Below are 21692 nucleotides of genomic sequence, written 5' to 3' on the forward strand. Positions count from 1 at the left end.
ATCTGCGTGTAATTGGAATGGAGGCAGTGTAGAGTGTTGAATGTGAGGAAAGGAAGTTTAAGGACGACACAAACACCCAGTCCCTAGGCCAGGGATATTAATCAATTACAAATAAAAACCCCTGACCCAGCCGGGAATTGAACCCGGGGCCGCAGGGTGACAGGTGGACGCGTAGCCCCGTACACTGCGGGGCAGAACGGCCGTTCACATTACTCTACCATCTGCCGGACTTGTCCTCTTGATTTATTAGTTTGTCCTCCACAGATTAGCCAGCCATACATGGAAAGATTTTTTGGCAGGGCTCGCCTTTGGGGCCAGATCTGACAGACCGCCTGCCAGGCGTGTCCTTCAAAGACCCGGCCTGCTGCTTGCCACCAACTGTGACACCAAGTCTGTCATGTTGTGCAACATGATCTGTCAACATTCCAGACCCTCCCGTTAATGGAATGGCTTGTGAGCTCTCGGCAGACCAAGTCTCATCTGTTGGCCTTTCAAAATAGTTTGAAATCCTTGCCGGTCGGGTCTGCCGTACTTAGAGCTGTGCGATGGACATCAAATCAGACAGTGTCCAGAGGAAAAGGAAATTTGCTTTTGCGGCTGCTGGAATGTGCATTTCGTTATACGCTAAATCTTGCAAAAAGAAAAATCGATCGAAGTGGATGAAATTATGGATAAGACAGCGAGACAGCTTTAGTCACATGCGTCTCATACAACACTTGAGGGAAAATGAACCGAACGATTACAAGAATTATTTGCGAATGGACCACAGCGATTATGATATGCTGTTAGGTAAGCATGTATGGATTTTTCTCGTTATTACGGTAAGTTTGACTTGTAATACATATGCGTAATGACTTATTTTTTGTAGCTATTACTGGTGAACAGTCTAGTTGATAATGTATTTACTGTATTTATTGCAGGTATTGTAGCTTCTAAGCTGAAGGAGGAGGACACTGTAATGTGACAAAGCATATCACCTGAAGAACGCTTGATTGCGACACTGAGATTTTTAGCTACCGGGCGGTCTTTCAAAGATTTGAAATTTACCACAGGAATCGCAGCTCAAACATTGGGGCATTTAATACCGGAAACGTGTGAAGTCATATACAAGCCTCTGAAGGATGAATATATGAAGGTAAGTTTAAATAAATAAATATGAATGACAACACTGAAATTGCAAAATTACTATATTTAAAACATGAATAAAATTACACAATCCACCAGGAAATATTTTACCAAAAATATCATGCCATTGTTGCTACACTTATTTTTCTACATATAAGTGGGGTGGTATTCTGAAGCTGCAGATGATGTACTGGAGTTTCACTTTACAAAAGAAAATATTTATAAAATCCTCCTATCAATACAAGTCTTGTATTGATGGGAGGATTTTATAAATAACCATCAATACGGAATGAGATTCATAACTTGCAATGTACTGGAGTTTGGCGACATCATAGACTGCTCTGGTATGAAGGTATCTGTAGCCTGTTGTGAATTATTCGGGGTTGAATGAAAAGAAGGTTGAGGTCGTAAATCTACGATGTCTGTATTTTCATTTAGTTTCTCCAGTAGCCCTTTCGTTATTATTTTCTGGATGAGAGCTTCGGCATAAATTTGCCGAGTGCCATTCATTTTCCTCAGTTTCTGGGAAACGTACTTTCCTAGGGCATCACAATCATCACTCTCCTTGGGCTTCTCATTCAGCACGGCACTGCAAGATTGGATAAAACTTGCCATGTCAACCTCCAGCCTCTTAGATGTTTTCAGTTTCTTTTTGGGTACAGATGGAGGTTCCCTGTAAAACTGAAAAAATACGAAACATGACGCGGACTGCTTTAATTGATGTCCGTATCTTATACTCTACAATACCGGTCAAAAGTTTAGGACCATATAAAGAAATTACGAAATGTAATCTAGAACCTAAAATTGTGCCACGAGACCTCTGTAATTTTCTTTCTGAGCTTTCACATCTGATAGGATATATATCACATGATTTTATTGAGTTAGTGCAAATACTGTGGAAGTTACGAATTTTTAACTCTTAGGTCACATCAAAGGATCAAACATTTTGGTAATATAATGCACTGTATACTGTAATTGGTTGCAAGTATCACCACCAACATTTTTTTGTAGACTTAGCAATAGGTGGGGGCCATTTTAGTATAAATCTAAAATTCCGAAAATATGCAGCACTGTTTCTTTGCGTGTTTTTTTTTTTTTTTTTGAATTAGAGCCAAATGGTTGATTTTTCTTTACCTTTGTCATGTATGGCCCAAGGTCTCAGGACGAGCTATCAGAGTCAAACTTATCTGCCCTGATAATTTCATTTGCACTCTGTGGATGGCATTCAAGAACACATTCCTGATGACGATAGCTCACACTGTGACCTATGACAAGAACATGGAAAAACTGACCATTTTAGACCTGACTTGAAACAAAAAATAAACACACAAAAATCAGTGCCGCATTTTTTCGGAATTTTTCTATTGATAACAAAATGACCCCTAACTATTGTTAAGTCTATAAAAGAATCTTGGTGGTGATACTTGAAACCAATTAGAGTATATAATATTTCCAAAAATGTTGACTTCCTGATGTTACCTTCCAAAAGTTAAAAATGTTTAAGTTATAAAATACGTGGCGTAAATCTCTGAAATCAGGCGACATATACCATATTAGATGCGAGAGGTCAGGAAGAAAAATACAGAGGTCTAGTAGCACAATTCTAGGTTCTACATGGAACTTCATGATTTTTTAATGTGGTACTAAAATTTTAACCGGTACTGTAGTATATTACGGGTTAAGAATGAAGACGTCACATTTAACTAAAACCTGGTTTTACATGAGCCATAAAATATTCTATATCACTGAAAATTGAAAAAGAATTACAAGCTATGGATTAAATTCAGTAATAAGTGTAAGGCATAAAATAAATAAGTAAGTACCTACATAAATAAATATATATAATTTGCAGAAAAAAAAAAAGCATTTGGCTACTGTAAGATTTTAATTTTACATTTACGAGTCATCTGTATGCTTCCATTCTTAAGTGATGGCTAGGGCTGGGATGTAGGCCTATATGGAAAGTCATATTTTATTCCCAACATTCTTTTGCACTTCTAAGGGATATTTAATGCAAATTCAATCATTCTCATCACTAATAAATGGTTTCTATTTCTCATATAAATGCATATTTTGGTCTTATTTTACCATTAGGAATTATTTTTAGGTTTTTTGTTAAAATCTTCATATTTTATTCATATTTGATGGCAGCTGTATGTAGAACAAGAAAAGATCCCTGTCACTAGCTCGTTTACTTTAACATAAATAGTCGCTGTATAATGTTATTTAATTATATGTCCAGGTCCGAAAAAGTAATAGTTTACCTTTCATGACATGATGACCAACGGAACATAATTCTAAGAGAGGATTTAAGACCAATAGAAAAGATGGTAAATGTATACAACAGTATTCAAATAAATACATACTAAAATAAATAAATATTGGAAGTCTGATATAATAATAATAATAATAATAATAATAATAATAATAATAATAATAATAATAATAAACCGGGCGAGTTGGCCATGTGGTTGGGAGCGGGCAGCTGTGAGCTTGCATCCATGAGATAGTGGGTTTGAATCATACTGTCAGCAGCCCTGAAGATGGTTTTCCGTGGTTTCTCATTTTCACACCAGGCAAATGTTGGGGCTGTACCATAATTAAGGCCACCGCCGCTTCCTTCCAACTCCTAGCCCTTTCCTATCCCATCGTCGCCATAAGACCCCCTGTGTCAGTGCGATGTAAAGCCATTAGCAAAATAATAATAATAATAATAATAATAATAATAATAATAATAATAATAATAATAATAATAAGGCAAGAATTTAGCACAAATTCTGCAGTTGTAATTTTTATTTTAAACAGAACAGGCTATATTTTGTTATTTTGAGTCACATTTTGTCATTTCCAAGGTCATATTTGCATGCATATTTGGATGATTTTTAGGTCTTAAACATCCGAGCCCTTGTAGTATGACGTATCATTCAACACAACTACAACCGTGCACTTTTCTTGTTGTAGATGCCAAATACAGAAGAAGAATGGAAAGAAGTGGCATTAGGATTCAAGAACCATTGGCAAATTATTAACTGTGGTGGAAGCATCGACGGCAAGCACATTAGAATCACTAAACCACCAGGATCTGGAGCACTCTATTATAATTACAAAAAATTCTACAGTGTCGTTTTACTACCTAATGTAAATTCTGAACATGAATTTCTATATGTTGACATTGGGAAACAAGGTAGAATGTCCGATGGGGGTGTTATTGAGAGTTCAACGTTTCACACATGCCTGCAGAATGGAGAACTGTGTTTACCAGGTAGCAAAGAAACGGACGAAGGACTGAACTTCATATTCATTGCAGATGAGGTGCTTGCATTACACAAACACATTTTAAAGCCATATCCACACATGAAGAACGAGTCTTCAACTATAGACTATCACGAGCGCGAAATGTAGTTGAAAATACATTCGGCTTAATGTGTTCAAGATTCAGGGTTTTACACACAACCATTAATATGCAGCCACAAAAGATTAATAAGGATATATTGGCGGTGTGTGTACTTCATAATTTCTTAATGCGCAGAAGTTCCAACTACACTCCTTCCACCATTGATACAGAAAATCTGGTAACACATGAAACAGAATTAGGATTATGGAGAAATGAGAGCTTGAATGTTAATATGGTTCCTTTACAGCACACCTCCACCCGGAACACACCTTTAGAGGCAAAACAAAATAGGGAAGAGTACCTTCGCTTTTTTAATAAGGGGAGAGTTTCGTGGCAGGATGAAGTGATTAGAACTGGGAAGGTCTAATGTAAGCACACTGCTGTAGGGCAGAGGCACAAGACATAGGACAATCTTAAGGTCTTAACACATGTCTGTTGGCAAAAATAAGAACCTAAAAGAATGATTTCACAAACATCTAGCAGATATATTAAGAAACACCAAGAAACGGGCTTTTAAAATATGTACCGATCAGAAAGCGACATTCTCGAGTATACTCAGGCTTTTTCTTTATGCAAATATATAAAATCACGAGTATACTCGAGATTTTATGTTAATAGGTTAAACAATTTAATATCTTTTATTTAACCTAGAAGGCTGTAAGGATTTTAAATGGGATTATCTCAAAATTATTTCCATCTCGACTTGATCTTGAGGCAAGCTTTCTTTTAAATCATTTTTAATTTTAATCTTTAATTATCCACAAAGCTTGTCCTGCTGTAGTTCTGTGTTAAAAAGAATGTTTCATGAATTGTTTTTCAACCAGGAAGGAATTTCCCTTTTTTATCTTGCTACTTTGTTTATTTTCATGTTATTTTAATACGTAAACTTTATTCAATTCTTTGTAAATGGAATGTAGATATAAATGTAAGGTAATGTTAACTTAAATTCCTTGTTTTGTAACATTCATGTTTAAAGGTTAGGTCCTTGTCTCTCGCGTATGGTGTAAAGTGAGTTAAGTTTATGTTTATTTCTATTTTGTCTTAAGTTATATTTTTAATTTTCATGAATCTATCTTAAATTTTGAATATGTATAAAAGAGTGTATATAATAATGAACATGTAAGCTATGTGTAATATCATCTTAACGTCATGGTGATGTTTTATTTATACACGACACGAAAACGAATAAACAACACATTTTAACTCACCAGGTCGTCTTCTTGTTCTCGCTCCCTCTCATCTTCCTGCTCCTCTATGTCTTGTGTTCAATCCCCGAGCATTGCATACTGACTTTCATTGACAGCAGATAAGTTGCTTAGGCTATACTGAGGACATCTTGGTCTTTTGTGAAAAGTAGAAGACCATGATACCTACGTAGTCACAATAATTATTAATTATCAACCAATAATCATAGCCTCTTATTTTCTATAGAACTATATACTTAGTTTCAAGTGTACTCGAGAGTAGCAGTCAGTCATTTTTACTCACCATAATGTTGGTTCATAGATGTCATCTGCTCCCGCTCCACGTCTCTCACAGGATTTCATTTTCTTAGTTTCTTTTCGGAAGCTGCTTCTTAAATTCTGAATTTTCTTCTTCACAAAACTATGATCTGTGCCAGGAAAGGTTTCCGCACGCATTCAACTAGATCATTGTATGCCCTACTTGTTAAATTTTTATTCATGTACGCCTCATGTTTTAATTGCTAGAGACACGGCCGCTCTCTGTACATTTCGATAAATTTCTCTAGCAGTGTCTTTGTCCACTCTATGCTTTCCTTACAAGAGGCTTGATCTGTGAGGCAAGGTCATTCCGTTGAGGTGCTGACAACAGATCTGGCCTGTAGCAGATTACGCCTCAAACTGACCTTGCTCACTAACGAGCAGCCCTAGCCTGTTGGTATGCGTCACAAAAGACCTCACCTGTCAGAATTCCTTTCCATGTATGGCCGACTATTGACTGCCATTTTGAACGATCAGCTGACTCTCCAGCTCACCTGATATCACTCTAATGTCTCATACATTCTAGAATGAACTGTCGATCATATAAATATGCCTCACCACGCGCAGCTGGGCAGGTTGAACGAGAGGCCATTTCCACACTGGACAGAGCTGGTTCTCTGGTCCCATCAACTGCTGCTGTCTTAGGTTCAGCTGAGACATAGAGATCAATCCTTGCATTCATCTTTCTATATAATTACGGAGTTGAGAGAGTCACACAATTGCACGGCGCTAAAATCCATTTGTGTTTTTGGCTACTGATCCTAAACACAAGCTTGGGCTTACACCCTTTACCGTATTTTTTTTTTTTTGCTAGTTGCTTTACGTCGCACCGACACAGATAGGTCTTATGGCGACGATGGGACAGGGAAGGGCTAGGAGTGGGAAGGAAGCGGCCGTGGCCTTAATTAACGTACAGCCCCAGCATTTGCCTGGTGTGAAAATAGGAAACCACGGAAAGCCATTTTCAGGAGTGCCGACAGTGGGGTTCGAACCTACTATCTCCCGAATACTGGATACTGGCCGCAATTAAGCAACTGCAGCTATCGAGCTCGGTTCACCGTATTTTGAACTACTTCACTCTTCAAGCAAATTCGATCTTTAAGTGGCTGCCGTTACTCCTATTAGAACTCTTTTCGCGTCAGTCGTGTCCTCGGTTCCCTCATTCCCATCCCACCTCCACGCCTTATCTTGTTTGGAATTTTGTATGATTGTATGGCATTAGGTATTTAAAATTTAGGACTGACTTGTAATGAACTTAACTATCGTTTGGTCAATCTCACTGATGATTCCTTTAAATTGTGTTACATATTCAGTTAAATTTATGAGACGTGTTAACGATTTGGTGTAAGTATTTCCACGTCTATGTGTCTGTATTAAAGATATAAAGTATTTAAACTAAACATGTACCATACACTTCCAATATTTGTCTCAGTATCCATCAAATTATATTTGTTATGCTTTGTACGCACTGGTCGGTTGTGTACACAGATGTATATCATATTCTAGTAAAAGGTCATTATTAATAATAATAATAATAATAATAATATCATCATCATCAAAAATTACCTTTTCATTTAGTTGTATATCTTGTTACCATCCTCTATGTCCCGGATCCCTCTGGGCTATATTCCACTGTGCACAAAAGTGTTTAGTTGTTGTTATTATTATTATTATTATTATTATTATTATTATTATTATTATTATTATTATTATTATTATTATTATCATCATCATCATCATCAGCAGGGCTCGGATGTTTAGGTAAAGTAATATTTTTTTCTTTGTCTCTATTTTCTTGCCTGATAGGATTTTGGTGCAAATCAGGTGATTATAGTTACAATTAAAGGACTTTTATTTGTCATATAAATGCATATTTTGGCTATTTTTTGTCATGAGGTCATATTTTGAGCTATTTTTGCAGAAACGTCATATTTCGGCGGTTTGGCAACAGCTGTAGCTGCGCAAAATTATCTTCAACTTACCAAATACAAACTTGTATTCACAAAACTGTTTCTCGGTGTCACGTCTGCAGTTAATACAAGTGGATATACTCTGCCTCTTCTATCAAGATTGCGCAGGAACACTTTGACAGAAAGTCTGTCATATATTAACCCCAATGCATCCGTAAGCGGACTGGTACGCCGGGGTGCAAGGTCGCATATTAGAGACGTTTGTGACATCTGTAGGCTTTTTCTGGAAACATTTCTACTGGAAATCTGTTATTGGTGTCTCATAGTGTCCCCAGAGTGCTCTGGTATGCTTCTTTGGCAAGGAGAATTGATTAAAATATCGATCCAGAAATCGGTATTCTGTTGTTGACAAGATGGCTGAGAAGGAAGTTGTTTCGTCATGCGTTGTGCTCAGTAATAGCGAAATTCAAAGCTTACTTGACGTTTTAGGCTCTGATTTCAGCAGTGATAGTGAGGAAGAAGTTATTAGCGATCCTGTGCATGTTATATCGAATTATTCAAGCGAGTGTGAAAGTGATTTGAGTGAAAATGACGAGCAACCTGTTCAATGGAATTGGGTGCCTGAACAGAATTCTCCAATTATTCACAACTTTTCTGGAGCAAGTGGAGTGAATCCTGGTAGTGGTATACGGAGAAATGTAAGTAGAGATTTCATTTTCCGGAATTACTTAGATGACAACATTGTACAGTTCATAGCAGACGAAACTAATAGGTATGCCAGTGCTGACCCCAACTTTTCTAAGACGAACTCAAATGAAATACGTGTATATATTGCTCTTTGCATTCTAATGGGACTGGTACAAAAACCAACTATTCAGAGTTACTGGTGCAAAGAAGTAAGTGTTGATACACCCTATTTTAGAACTGTCATGCCTCACGGCAGATTTGTCGAACTGAGTAAATATTTACATCTGGCTAACAATGAGGTAGCTGATACTTCCGATCCTCTTAGAAAGTTGTGCCCGGTTATGGAAATGATTGATACCAAATTTAGAACATTGTACACACCCGGCAAGAACATTTCATTAGATGAATCACTGATGAAATGCAGAGGTCGCCTTCATTTCATTCAGTACAACAAATCTAAGCGAGCATGGTTTGGTGTAAAGTTTTATAAACTGTCTGACTCAAAGAATGGTTACATACATTCCTTCAAAATTTATGTAGGTCGAGATAAAGTCGATGATATGCCAGCTAACAACAAGATAGTGATAGACATGATGTCACAGAGTAATTTACTGGATCAGGGCTATTGTTTATATGTAGATAATTGGTATTCATCACCAGATCTGTACCTTTATTTACACTCAAGAGGGACAAATGTATGCGGAACAGTCAGGGCTAATAGGAAAAATATGCCCAAAGAAATAGGTAAGGTACAGCTTCAGAAGGGGGAGGCAACTATATATTCTTGCAACAATATGTGTGCGATCAAATGGAAAGACAAGAAAGATGTTTTGGTGCTCTCAACAATACATGGACTGGACTTTGCTTGCACTGGCAAGATTGACCGGAAGACTGGAGTTATCCTATTCAAACCCACAGCTATTATATCCTATAATGCTAACATGGGAGGTGTAGATTTAGGAGATCAACTTCTTAGTCAATTTCATGTTTTGCGTAAAACACACAAGGCATACAAAAAGATTTTTTTTAATATTTTGGATAGGGTCCTTCTGAATTCTCACATTCTGCACCGAATTGTCAATGGGAAACAGGACAGAACATTTAATGTTTTCAAACAGAAATTGGCAGAAGAAATTATTGGTTGCTCATTTCAAGAGGGAGTTGTAGCTAGACGTTCTGCCACACCTGGAGAGTTACCATCAAGATTGACTGGCTGCCACTTCCCAATCAAAGTGGAGCCTTCTGCTGCAAAGGGTTAGAAAACAACAAAACGGTGTGTTGCATGCCTGAAACACAAGCAGAGGAAGGAGACCACGTGGCAGTGTGATCAGTGTAAAGTTCCACTTAGTATGGACCATTTCCAGCCTACCACACACTGAAGAACTTCTGAGGTAAGATAAGTTAATGAAACATTTTAGTTTTCAAAGGGATTTTTTTATGTGTTATATTTCTGTATCGTTCTGTTTTTGTGTCGTTAGCAATAGCGTGGAATTTCTCAATAATATAAAACAGGTCCCGCAATAATACGTGCAGTAGATCACCCACTATACTGTTTTAACCGAGGACTTGCAATACCTAGGTGGCATACTAAAAAGCTGGCGGATTCCTAGCACTGTCAGTGCACTGGGCGGGCGGATGCATATGGGTTAAGTCGAACTTTAGAATTATATCGAGTGCAATTCCTCGTTTAGAAGCTGCTAGCTTAGACATTCATGCACGTATTGAAATTGTGAGAAGTATTGAACTTTCAGTACATTAATAACATGGAATAGTTGGCAACTGTATAAAACGGAAACTTTGAAACGTGCTTAATCGAAACGACACTTTTCCCTGTGTGTGCAAGATAAATGAAGTTCTTTACCAATACATTTCAAGACGAGTGCATACTCGACAGCAGTGATTTAACATTATTTAAATATGCACCAATAACGTCTTTTGTCGAGTTTCTCTTCTCACAACAATGTGTTAAGTGATTATCGGAGGTCTTTCGTGCCTTATGCTTGGAAGATGAATCTTGTCACACACTCAATTCCAGCCGCGGAGCGAATGAAAAAGGTATGCGAGTTTGCACTATGTGCCCTGCCGCCCTACCATAATGTATTGAAAGACATCTACTTAATTCGTTTCGTGGTGCTCAATTTAAATGTTAACGCATTTGAGTAATATTCATGAAATCTGGGCTTAAACGTTCCAAAATACTTAGAAACAGATTGATTTCTAGTTTTGACTTTTAAAATATTGTGTGATCTGATAATATTAGTGAACTTAGAAATTTATAGGCATGTATTCACAAATGTTTGATAAGTGAATCAAGGACAATATACTGTGAATAACTGCTAAACATGTATACTCAGATTTTTTTTTTGCTAATGGCTTTACGTCACACCGAAACAGACTGGTCTTATGGCGACTCAGAAAATTAATGAAAGTAAGAATAAAGCATTTAGTTAAGATGGCGGCTAGAGTAGACACGCGCAAGCTTAGTGCTGCTGCAGTTTGTGTTGTTTGTGTGATAATAATCAGAGATGTTGCGCTTTACGGTTCTCTGCACGGGTCTATTCGAGTTAAGGAATCGGTGTGTGCAAGTGAAAAAGTGAGTTCTCCTTTTGCATGGCTACTAGCAGAGAGAAACTACTATATTCCGGCGTTCTCTCTGACTGGATGCGCCATTTTCCAGACTTATAGGCGCCTCCCTACTAGCTCTGAGCCGAACAAGCCTAGGCCTGGTCGCTCAGCGATTAGGGGCTTGCTTTGCCTCCTACTACTGGCTGGAGATGTTCACTTAAACCCCAGTCCCACCACTTGTGAAATGAAAACAGACATAAATATCTATTGTCAGAATGTGCAAAGCCTAAACAATAAGCTGTCTGATTGTGAACTATCCCTGCCAGACTTAAGAGAAGTTGACGTGATCGGACTTACTGAAACATGGCTCTCGTGGGCTAGTGACAGTGAACTACCACTCAGTGCTAATTACAGCATATTCCGTCGTGATCGCGCTACTCTAGGCGGTGGAGTGATGCTAGCAGTGAACAGTACGTTACCGTGTAAACGAAGGACAGATTTCGAACGGAACTGTGAGTTAGTGTGGTGGAGCAACTCTTTCCTCGACGCCCTGTACTTGTGGGATGTTACTACAGACCACCAAACAGCCCATTCTGTGACCTTGAACAGTGCCTGGACTCAGTCATTGCAGCTCTCCCTCATGGTGAAGTAATTTTAATGGGCGACTTTAACCTGTCTATAAAGTGGTCTTCTCCAACTACCGGACTGTCAGTTAACAACTGTGACACATACTTTATAGACAGTTTTATTAATGGCCTCGGACTGAAACAGTTTAATATGTACCCAACCCGTGGACCCAACACCCTGGACTTCATACTCTCCTCATTAGAACCTAAAACAATAACCCCAGGCAGAAACCTTTTCCTGTGCGACCACCAGTCTCTCGATGCTACACTCCTCCTTCCCCACCCCTCCTCAAAGCCTCACAGCAGGACATCCTACCGCCCTACCTACATCTGGCGCCGTGCCGATTGGCCTGCAATGTGTCGTGCCCTGGAATGCCTTCCCTGGAGTCTGCTCGAAATAGCTGACATCGAATCGGCTCTTGACTTGCTGTACGACTGGCTGCAAGCTGCAATTAGAGACTTTGTAGCTGCACAACGGGCTACAATCAGCAAACATCAACACTGGATATCACATGAGACCAGACTGATACTATTTAATAAAAAGAGAGCTTGGCGCCTGTGGAAAGACTTCCCTAACCCACACACTCACAATACTTTCGTTAAAATCCGCCGCCATGCGAGGTTTATGGTCAGAAGAGACTACAAAACACACGTAGACACTGTCACTGAAAACGTCCGCAGCAATCCCAAGTGCTACTGGAGTCTCATCAACACACGGAGAAGGACGGAGCGGATTCCTGTCAGCGTGAACCACAACGATGCAACAGCAGACGGCGCCGATCGCAATGAACTGTTCAACAGGTATTTCTTCTCCAACTTCTCGCCTCTCTTACAAAACCAACCGCTCCCACCCGTTGGTACAGCTTTAAACAGAACCCTATCAAGCATAACTACCACACCAAGTGAAGTTCATAACCTTCTTCAAACTCTTTGTACCAACAAAGCTACCGGTGCCGACACTATAGGTCCAATTTTCCTAAAAAATACTGCCAGTACTCTTTGCGTCCCTCTATCTAAATTATTAAACAGATGTTTTGCCGCGGGCTATTTTCCTAATACTTGGAAACAGGCAAATATTGTTCCACTTCTCAAATCAGGCAACAAATTTAATGTTTCATCTTACCGACCAATTTCTATTCTCCCTACACTATCCTTTATCTTTGAAAAAATTATACACCAGCGTCTCCTCGCATTCACGTTGCCGTATATCTCAACCAAGCACCATGGTTTTCTACCAGGTGGCTCTTGTCTAACAAACCTAGCCACTCTGCATAGCTTTGCATCACACGCCATTGCAGCTAAATCGCAGCTGGATATCTGCTACATAGACATTTCGAAAGCTTTTGATTCTGTAGACCATACTCTGTTGCTCCATAAACTCTCCGAACGATTTAATATACAGGGCAGTCTTCTGACCCTTCTTTCTGGCTTCCTACATAACCATTGGCAGAGAGTGGTAATATCAGGCACTTCATCCTCATGGTTACCAGTCATGTCCGGTGTCCCACAAGGCAGTACTCTTGGCCCCTTGGTGTTTTCTTTGTTTATGGACGATCTGCCGTCCGAACTCAACGAAACAGCGAATACCCTACTCTTTGCTGACGACTGCAAGATATTTAGGGAGATGAGGAATCCAGCAGATGCAGCTCTGCTACAGTCCTCACTTAATGCCCTCTCGAACTGGTGCCGTACTTGGAAACTTATCCCCAATCCACAAAAATGCAGCCACATGACCATAACACTACGTAAATCTCCTCTACCGACATCATATTACCTACTCGACAAGCCCATCACTGTAGTTACGCAACAGCATAACCTAGGTGTAATATTCAATACAAAATTACAATTTAAGACCCACATAGAAACATATACAACCAAGGCTATGAAATTACTAGGCATTCTCTATCGCTTCACAGAAATTTCTGACCCCATTGCTCTTCGTCACTTCTTCCTCACGATCATTCAACCTCTCCTAAACTACTGCTCTCCTATTTGAACAACAGTCTCCCCCTCCAATACTAAGCAGTTAGACAGAGCAGTGTCCTCCTTTGCTGCAATTGTAAGGAACAGAAACCCCAAGCTCAGGAATCTGTCTACGCAGCAAGTATTAATGGCAATTAATATGTCACCGCTGCACATCAGGTGACAGGTAGCTGACCTGAGTTTCCTCCACGGGATCTTAAATGGGCATTACCGCTCGGAACATCTTGTCTCACTCCTCCCTCTCCGTGTTCCTTCCCGCTCCATCAGAACCAAAGACCTTCTCCACATTCCCCACACTCAGCACTCAATACTTCAACGATCTTTCCTAATCCGCCTCCCAACACTCTTTAACAATATTAACAGGAGACAAGAACTTGATATAGCATCAAATAAAAGTGTATTCGAGAGGTGTGTAAATAGCCTCTTAAAGATAAGTTGATGTTAAGGGATTATAATGCCATCTTGGCTATGAATATGGACATTCTTATGGTTTTCGATTTGGACAGTTATTAATAGGCCGTGTACCTGATCTTGTTATATTTCCTTATGTTTGTTATATTTTATTATGAAAGTTTACGTTTGTCAAATAGTCTGTTGACAGTGCAAGTGAAATTTGCTCAGTGTAGCTGTATCTTGTGCTTCGTGAATAAATAAATAAATAATATGTATCAAAAGAATTGCCATTTCGATTGATAACTTATTTTAAAATGGCCATATTTAGATGAATCATTTTCGGGTCATAATTTTTTTTCCGTCATATTTCGTAACATTTGAGGTCATATATTGCCACTTTTGAGGTCATATTTGCTTGCTTATTCGGGCTATTTTTAGGTCTTAAACATCCGAGCCCTAATCATAAGTAATACTGATGTTAAACCTGTACTCTGTCGTTGAGCAATAGTTTCGACCTAACCAACGGTCACCACATGGTGCCAGAGTACTGTAATAACCTAGTAACAGTTGATAACAAGATTGTGACAGTGATAATTACATGATAGCAGCAGCACAAATGTAACAAAAGTACACTATGCTGCTACAGAAATATTTGTGGGGAGAGTTTCTTTGGTAGTTGCGCTTTTGCATTTAAGTTCTATTGCAATTAATTTGTGAATAACTAGGTTAGTGTAGACCTACATATGCCAGTGTGAAAATTTAATGCCATAATATTTTTTCAGTTCCTGAAAATGGGCAGAAATGGATTTATAATGTTCCATATCTCTGAAAAGGTAACTTGAAAGTGACTTGATGAGTATTAACTTCCAAAATAAAGCCTTCATTCATATCTGTTAGCTCCTTCTTCATTTTCGTTGTTACCCTTTTTCAGCCTAATGGCGATGGTAATAATGATGTATGTAGGAATTAAGATTTAACTTCACATGAATGTGATTTTATTTGTATTGGAACTACTGAGTATAGTGAGAAACACGACCTTGCATACTCTTGCTACCGTTTCATTCACTGCAACTTTGCATGTCAGAGAACTGGCTTTCAATTTATCCTACCTGCTCCTAGAATGTGACATTTGTGGGCGAACGAATGAAATGCCTTTTGGTATCATTAATTTTTTGTTGGGAATACCAGTTATATGAAAAGAAGATTTCCATTCTTTCTGTTCCCTTATTTATTATGGTAATACATCCTGCAGAATCATGGTGTTTTCATTACTCTCTCCTTTTAACACATTTTATCTGTGTAAGATTTACCTGCTGCATAGCTTGCTTTGGGCTTGTTACTTACCCACTGACTTGGATTCAGGACACATTTCCTTCCTTGCTGATGGATTGCTGTTGTGATTATAACCTTTCTAGTTGTGGCTTCTTTGCCTGCTGTACTAATCATAACCTAACGGGATTATCCAAAATACCATCAGCATTGGATATGGTCTGCATAGGGACCAGTATCTGACCCCATTCGGGAACTCTCCATAAAGAAAGCCTCATAATTTTTATCATTTTCAGAGTCATGAGGTTCACTGCAGCTTAATAGTAAATAATTATTCAATCTCTGAAGTGGAACACAAAGGCTGTTTTGATGTTGCAAACTACTGTGGTATAATGAAGCACAAGATTGGTTAGTGTTATAACCTTGCTACGTATGTCAGTATGCTCAGATGCGGTTATGGGTGATGTCTGTGCAAATCCAACAAATGGTAAGCTCTGTAAGAGTACATATTATGACATACGAGTACTTGTTCTGCTATTCAAATAAATTTACAAAAAGTTATGGAGATCTGCTGATCACACAAATGGAGAAACCTACTGTAAATTCTTATTGATTCCATAGATTTCACCACAGTAAGTTTGAAATGACCTCATGCCAGTTTAACCTTATTGCTTACCTTGACAAGCGTTATGATTTCTATCGTCACTAATATCCTTAATAACATTTTTCCTCCAGAAAGCATGTCTTCATCACTTCAGTTTTTGTTTCTCCAAAAAATTCAATAACTTCATGCTTTTAGAGCACTGCAGCAAACTGCTAAAGAGTCAGAAAAACTCTGCATAACAGCTGTCATACATTGCTCAATGAGCCATCAACGATGCAGGTTATGTGGGAACCGTAAAGCATTTTTCGGACATAGTGCTACCTGCTACTAGAAAGGGCAGAAAGTGTAGGTTAGCATCATATGTACTCACTCAGAACAAGAATGAACGCATGGTATTGTATTCTTTGTAATGTATGAGTTTCAAGTTCTGTATTGATGGTATGTATAGGCCTAAATATAATATTGAAGGATGTTCCTCCTAATAAGTACAATTTCAGATTAAGCCCTAACTTTTGGGTCATCTTCAGCCATATAACTGTAGGATATCCTAAAAATTATTATCTTATGCATAAAATATTTCTGAAAGTAATATACTCTGGTCACTTTGTTACACTAGTGCATGATTAAAAGAGTCTGTGCTTATCTTGTTGACATTAAAATAGCATATAGCCTACTTCAATTTCTTTGTCAGCTTGTTATTGTACATTAGTGCTTGATGAATCTGTGCTTATATTGATGACATTAAAATAGTTTGCACATGCTTCACATCATTGTATGATGTGTCATTTTAAAATCAGTTAATGGCTAGGAGGGAACATCTTTCTCGGTACTAGTACCATGTATACAATGATACAACTATTTACTGATTTGAACTTGTATTGATTACGAGGATCATCCTGCAATGTTATATTTATGGCATTCTAAGTTTGTTGCAATTTCATTAAGATAATTTTCAATTGTTATTACAGTATAATTCAGCTCCCAAATAGATAAAAATACTGTGGATACACATAAATATTTTACTTATAGGTTCATTTGTTTCTGAAAAAAGTGTGCCCAAGAACATCTTATACAGTACAATGTGCTCAGTATTTTACTGAACAACAACTGTACAAACCTGTAGATTGTAATTCCACATAGTGTACTTTGCCTCTGGGGTCCAGGCATTTGTATATATATTTTATTATCCTTTTGCAGCAAGTTCTATCATATTTTTATGTACATATTATTCAGGTACCACACAGGTCACACACTAACTTAAAAGGTGTGTATGAAAACCTTAAATGAAGGGCTAGACGAGCCTCTGCCGACAACAAGGTGGAAATGTACAAGACGGGGGTGGACCTAGCGTACCATCGAAAGTACGAGATATTGATAAAAGGGTGCTTGGGATTATTGCACAAAGCACCCATGACTCGGATGCAGGTTATGCAGAAAACAAAGGTAGGGCTAAATAGGATACTTATATGGTAGTAAACTCATATATTTATACATATCTTGCTTATAAATTTCATTTAACAATGGCATACAGTAGATCACTTTAAAATAATGAACTGTAATATAACTTCCAGAACTTGATGACAATCTGAAAACACTTTCCAGTACTTCCAACACTCCGGACACACTACGAGATATTGCTAATGTGAATATGTTAATACATTCACCATATATCAAAATGCACAAAACTATACACAAGTAACTGCAGGCCACAGAACTACAGACTGCATTAATGTAAATATATTATATATATAAGGTAGGTGAGGCAAATAAGGCCCACTTACAGATAGATTGCCATTTGCTCTTAAAGTAACAGAGATACAAGAATTTGTTTCAAATAAAAAATGTTCCTTGATGTATCTTTTCACCAGATATCACAAATAAATCATTGTAAATGTATCCATGGTTCCCACATAGCACAATTATGTAATTAATGTAATGGGCCTTATTTCCTGCTCTAACATGTAATAAGGCCCGCAGTGGAAGAGTACCTTAATGTCATCTCTATGGGCAATTACGCCAAATTGGAAGAGGAAATGGTATGTTTTGTAGATAAGGATAAGAAGTGTTAAAAGACATGTTCATTAATTCAAAAATACTTATGTTGAAATTTTAAAATTGAAAATATGATATGAAACATTTCAGCATGCTAAGTTAAGGAGACCTGAATAAAGTTACAGGAAGCATTATTTCCTCTCATCTTACTTCGAAAAACCAAGCTAATGTGCTTTAAAAAATTAATAACCACTTAATATAAAATTCTTGAAATTTAAATCACACAAACTTTCAAAAAACACTTAATTTTCAGACAGTCATTTTTAAATTTTCCTTTCCCTTATTGAAAAAACTAATTTACTTTAACATAACATTTAATTCTGTATGAAATAAGAGTCTTTGATATTTTGAAAACAAAGTCTGAAAACACAAAAACTTATGAGCAGTCAGGACAAAAATAATCTTCCTTGTCGTTTATAGTCAGTCCAACACACATTGCATGCACCCAAGCTTGGCAAGTTTTGCAAGCTCGCATGTCCGCCACGTATTCTTCCTGGCAAGCAGCACAAAACCAGCTTATATCTGGGGTTGTTACTGCAGTAGACGTGGACGTAGATGGTCAATTGACTTCATCTTCCCTTTGATTAATGTTGTCATGAATCTGAGTAGGATCTCCAAACAGATTTCTAGTTAGCTTTTGTGCTCGGTAGTTAATGGCCTGTTTTCGGGGAGCTGAAATTGTTTTCTTAATTTTCATGCAAGGCGATTGCATCAGTTCTTGGAAGGGGGAATTAATTTTATCTTTCATTTTAGCACTGTCTCTACTACCAGGAGATAATGCAGCTAACCTCTCGGAGAGTGGTGTGTTGTCTTCCACGTCGTGTTCTTCTTCACGGTGTGTCACAGAACTTGGAGCAAATGCTTCTTCAGGAATCGCAGTGCGATCGAACGGGTAAATGCCCGTTGCTCTAAACCCACTTGATATGTTGCTTAGATTCATACATTTACCCCAAAGTGGAGTAAAAACTTCAGAAAATATGTCCTTTGTAAGTTTTCTATCTGGGTCCTCAGGATTGTGCTCCCAGAAGTGCAAAAGCTGCTGGTCCCAATAGTGCTCGAATGAATGGAATATGGCCTTATCGAGTGGTTGTAGCTCATACGTAGTGTTGCTCGGCAAACAAAACAGAGTGATTTCATGTTCTTCTGCCTTATCCACAATGGAGATGTCGAGGTGGCACTTAGCTCCATCCATAATGAGTAGAGTTGGGCCGGGAGGTTTGTATTGTGCGAAGTGTTCAATCCATTTCACGATAATTTCTCCTTTAATGCTTCCCTTAGTTGTCATTAATACCCTTGAGCAGTGAGGAAGTCCAGCTTTGAATGATTTCCTGTACCTAACCCCTTTAAATAACACCATTGGAGGGATCACATTGCCTATGGCAATTGTACATGCAACCACTGTCACATTCTCAGCATGTTCATGAGAAACAATATGAACACATTTGGCTCCTTTCTTCGAGAGAACGTGTTGTTGGAGATGTAAGGTGAGATGAACTCCCTTTTCGTCCATATTATAAATGTTCTGAGGGCGAGATGTTTAAGTCCAGTTTTGAAAGGACGACATCCAATTTATTGAAGTAATCATTCACAATTGCAAGATTCAGTTTCTGAGCCCTTGCAGGGTTCATAGACTGGGCTTTTCTTTTCGAAAGTCGCGGATGCCTTTTCATAAATGCACGAAACCATTCTCTGCCAGCTAACTGTGATACCTTGCTAAAAGGGTGCTTAATATTGTGCTTTTCTACAAACTTGTACACACACCTACGTATAATCACTGGGGTCAGGGGAAATCCTATTTCACAAAATCGTATAATCCTTTGCTCTAGATCCTCCTCTTGTTCTTCAGTAAGAATGCTATGTGTACCTAACTTTCGTTTGCTGGTCCCAGATTTCAAATGATTCCTTAGAGTTCTCCGTGGAATACCACAGTGACTCTCAACATATCTTTGAGATTTTCCTTTCTTGAGCAATCTCAAAGCTTCATCCATCATACTTTCGTCCCAGTTGGCTCTGCGACCTCGATATTTCTTACTCATGATGAGATTTGATATAATCTGGAAAGGAATACAGAATTTCAATTTCTTCCTAAGAGTGTATGAACATTTTCCTGAAAATCCATAAGTTTTATAACTTATGTAATAACCGAAACAAGTGAAATATCTTCTCAGCAGAAGAGTAACTGCAAAGTGAATGACTTTTATACCTTATTTCTGATGTATGTAAACAAGAACTAACTTAGTCTAAACATAAAAGAAGGTATTCTGCCATCTCCACAGCTTTTCTGGGTATAGAATAATTACAAGATGGTAAAAATAAATTTCTTGTTTCATTCATAGCACTAACAATAACTAAGTAGTGTCTACAAGGATAAATGCTAATAATTTTTAATATAAAACTGAAAGCTTCCAAGAGAACTATTGCTTGGCTTGTAGCCTACAGATGGAGAGATCATGTGGTCAGCATAATGCTTCCCTTGGTTTTTTGACCGATGCCACTACGTACAATTGTTGTCACGATGCTGGGATAACGCCATTCCAGATCTCCTGGCCTCCTGGTTTTTATAATTTATGTGCCAATACTGGGAATCGAATCCAGGCCAAGGAGCTAGCATGCTACCCTGAAATCACCGCAGTAGTCTTTAATACAAAAGTCATGCGTAAGAACATGTCTTCGACTTCAAATTCAGATCAATACCAATGTGTACACTGGATAAAAAATAAAAAAATTGTTCACTTATTTAAAATAATTTTAGTCTATTTAGTATATTTGTGAAACTTTACGACCTAAAATAACATTGGGTTAGCATATTTTTGTATTAAATTGAAACTAAACTGAGGTTTTTTGATTGCACCATCTTCTGTTCTTAACCAAATTCAATAAAATGTACACCGTTTCATTACTTATTTAATGCATTATTAGATACATATATTATTTTAATTTTATCCTAGCACTAACATTCCCTTTTTTACCTCCCTTTCCAAAGAAAAGTTATAAGAATGAGATCAACTCACCTTCCCGCGTCTTGACTCTGGCCTAGCAACCAAATACTGAGGAGGGCCGAGTTCTCACTTTCTCCAACAGGTAGCAGACATAGACAGTAAGCACTACTGACTAAAGTAGCGGCAAATATGAAAATCAAACAGTGCGCCTTAATACCTGCTGGGCCTTATTACCGCAACCTACCTTATATAATTATTATTTTTAGGGGAACTTTGGTGTTGACATTGATGGTGATGATGATGATGATTGTGACAACTTAGGCCACTGTCCTCAAGATTATGGGCAAACTCCACTACTTAAACCAACAAGACCTTCAAGTGGTGTAGGCCTAAAGGTGAAGTATTTTATGTTTTAGTTTTAGAAAAACTTCACTGCACTGCAGGTGGAATTTAGATAGTGAAAATAAATTTTAAAATCACCAAAGTTTATAACACCGAGGCTAAACCATTAAATATCCTTTTTTCAATTTATATAGCAAGACATTTTTCTCTCTTCACTAAAAGAATGGGTGTATATTTTTCTTTGCAGCACCAAATGAGGAAGAAACCTGGAGGTACAAAAAAAGAGGAAGTTGGCAGCAAC

General features: G+C 38.0%; 2 protein-coding genes across 7 annotated transcripts in view; both read right to left on the minus strand.

Moving 5' to 3' along the window:
• LOC136885122 (zinc finger protein 248) overlaps nt 1-21692 on the minus strand; it is a 100055-nt gene that overhangs the window by 21095 nt on the left and 57268 nt on the right. Inside the window, exon 5 of one of the 6 annotated variants that reach the window (XM_068230195.1) lies at nt 17537-20164. The exons of the other annotated variants lie outside the window; for them this stretch is intronic. Coding sequence (XP_068086296.1) covers nt 18670-19620 — 951 coding nt within the window. The 5' untranslated portion in view covers nt 19621-20164 and the 3' untranslated portion in view covers nt 17537-18669. Of the gene's footprint in view, nt 1-17536; nt 20165-21692 lie in introns of those variants that run through there. 6 annotated transcript variants of the gene reach the window in all.
• On the minus strand, nt 1404-6159 carry LOC137502934 (uncharacterized). The gene is made up of 3 exons (XM_068230146.1): nt 6008-6159; nt 5853-5889; nt 1404-1806 (listed from the first exon to the last, which is right to left on the minus strand). The coding sequence occupies exons 1-3, from the start codon at nt 6157-6159 to the stop codon at nt 1405-1407; spliced, it is 591 nt and encodes a 196-aa protein (XP_068086247.1). The 3' UTR covers nt 1404.

The sequence above is a fragment of the Anabrus simplex genome, chromosome 13 (assembly GCF_040414725.1).
Source record: "Anabrus simplex isolate iqAnaSimp1 chromosome 13, ASM4041472v1, whole genome shotgun sequence".
NCBI lineage: Eukaryota > Metazoa > Arthropoda > Insecta > Orthoptera > Tettigoniidae > Anabrus > Anabrus simplex.

What these genes read in the sequence shown, in the direction of transcription:
- LOC137502934 (XM_068230146.1), bottom strand. Translation starts at nt 6,159, where the DNA reads ATGCGTGCGGAAACCTTTCCTGGCACAGATCATAGTTTTGTGAAGAAG. An exon ending in ATCTATGAACCAACATTATG is followed by an intron (nt 5,890 to 6,007) that starts GTGAGTAAAAAT and finishes GTGACTACGTAG; the next exon opens with GTATCATGGTCTTCTACTTT. An exon ending in TTTTCACAAAAGACCAAGAT is followed by an intron (nt 1,807 to 5,852) that starts GTCCTCAGTATA and finishes GTATTTTTTCAG; the next exon opens with TTTTACAGGGAACCTCCATC.